At 40.9% G+C, this 1,722-nt stretch overlaps 1 protein-coding gene across 1 annotated transcript; it reads right to left on the bottom strand.

Annotated features, from left to right (window-relative positions):
• Nucleotides 1-556: 556 nt before the first annotated feature.
• LOC140716312 (probable G-protein coupled receptor 139) lies at nucleotides 557-1,447 on the bottom strand. Its single transcript, XM_073028901.1, has one exon. It carries the CDS (start codon nucleotides 1,445-1,447, stop codon nucleotides 557-559), a length of 891 nt encoding a protein of 296 aa, XP_072885002.1.
• Nucleotides 1,448-1,722: the final 275 nt, after the last annotated feature.

The following is a 1,722-nucleotide window of genomic DNA, read 5'->3' as shown; positions in this document are numbered from 1 at the left end:
TAAATTTCCTCTTGTCCGAATGCGCCTGTCTGAAGTGAAGTAAGAAAAAGGAATTTCTAAGACTATCTCTAGAGAATATCTAGTTTTCAGTGTTATTTTTTTGTCGTCATGTGTTGAAATTCTTCCCATTCTTCGAGCTTTCATGACTCTTTGCATTCCTTCCAGTTGTATGATTGCTTGAACTAACTGTTTTGGAAATTATGTGCATTATATCAGAGGCACTGAATGCGTTTTCTTCCACTATAGGATAACCAAATGGAGTTAAAACCATTTATTTTAATGGAACGTCTGCGTTTGGTAAGTAGCACTGACTGAACATTCATCTGATTTGCCTCGTTAATTCTCGAGTTTTACCGAGCTTACTATGGCCTATTACTTGCGCGTTCAGAGGGTATTCCAACCGATAATTGTCAGGATTATTTGCAGTTTAGCAGGAGAGTCGTCTGGTAGGTAGATGGGGATTATAGGTCTATTTATTAATGGGCTGTGGAATACACTTCCAGTAATACAGCAATAATTCCCTGTTACTATTAGTCTAATTATGATTAAAACAATTTCAGCGAATCATTGCGAAAAGTAGCTTGAAGGGATATCTGAACGCATCGTTCATTTGCTCTCTGAATTTCGTCTGCGTCACGGCATAAATACACGTGTTAGTGCATGAGCTCAGCAGCTGCAACATGTTCCCAACTTCCCTGAACACGAACTTCGGGTCTTTTAAATTGAAGCCTACAGTATATTTATCTTTTGTAATTTCGACATAGAGGAAGTTTGCTACATACGTCATCCACAGAAGAATGAAACTACCGGAGATGGCGAAGAGTAAGATTATAGATTTCTTGCGACTTTCTGCCTCCGGATCGCTGTTGAGTTCGCTGTTCCGGAGCCTCCTGCGGACTTTGTTGGCAACGACAATATACCTGACTGTCAGAATGTTCAAAAGCAGAATCAAGATGAATGGGAGCCAAGGTGTGAGAATGCAATCGATCCAATCAAAGGCTTTCCATATCGGGGAATCATAGAAATTCGATTTGACGTTGCAGTACCAGGGGACACCATTAATAACATAGGAAGGTTTGTAAATGAAGTAAAATGGGATGTTCTTTACACAACTTAGAACGCAGACAGAGCTTATAATTAACGCAGCTGATCTCCCTGTACAATACTTTGTTTTGAGATTCTGGCAAGTAATGGCAACAAATCGGTCGAAAGTGAAAGCGACGGTCAGCCAGACGGAGCTGTCCCTGGCTGCATAAATGAGTACACTACTGATGCTGCACACTGGAGTCACGGACAGGAAACTACCCGGTGCATAAGTGACGCTGATCCGGCTGAGTATCACCGCGGTTAAAATGACCAGCAGATCTGTCACCACCATGGACTCCAGGTAACAATTGACACACCGGGACAGACCGCACTTTGCTCTTGAAAGGATCACCAGCGTCATCAAATTTGCTGCAGAAAAGAATGGGATACAATTTTGACGTTAGAGCGCAAGAAACAGAAGGTTTCAGATGGAAGAAGGTTATTCGCTTCATCTTACCTACTCCGCTTTTAAACGGCTCACTATTTACCATAAAGACAATTCCTGTAGCAACATCAGATCATATTATATGTAAGAATTTTCATTGAATGTCTTATTTATTTGAACTCCAAACGCCTTGTCGTATACAAAAAGATACACTTTCTCAGAGGTCTGATTCAATATACAAAGTGTGAACG

The sequence above is a fragment of the Hemitrygon akajei genome, chromosome 25, assembly GCF_048418815.1.
Source record: "Hemitrygon akajei chromosome 25, sHemAka1.3, whole genome shotgun sequence".
Classification (NCBI taxonomy): Eukaryota; Metazoa; Chordata; class Chondrichthyes; order Myliobatiformes; family Dasyatidae; genus Hemitrygon; species Hemitrygon akajei.
Note: the sequence above shows the minus strand (reverse complement) of the source record. Positions and strands in the feature narration are given on the sequence as shown.

Coding starts and splice junctions, on each gene's coding strand:
- LOC140716312 (XM_073028901.1), bottom strand. CDS start 1,447: ATGACGCTGGTGATCCTTTCAAGAGCAAAGTGCGGTCTGTCCCGGTGT.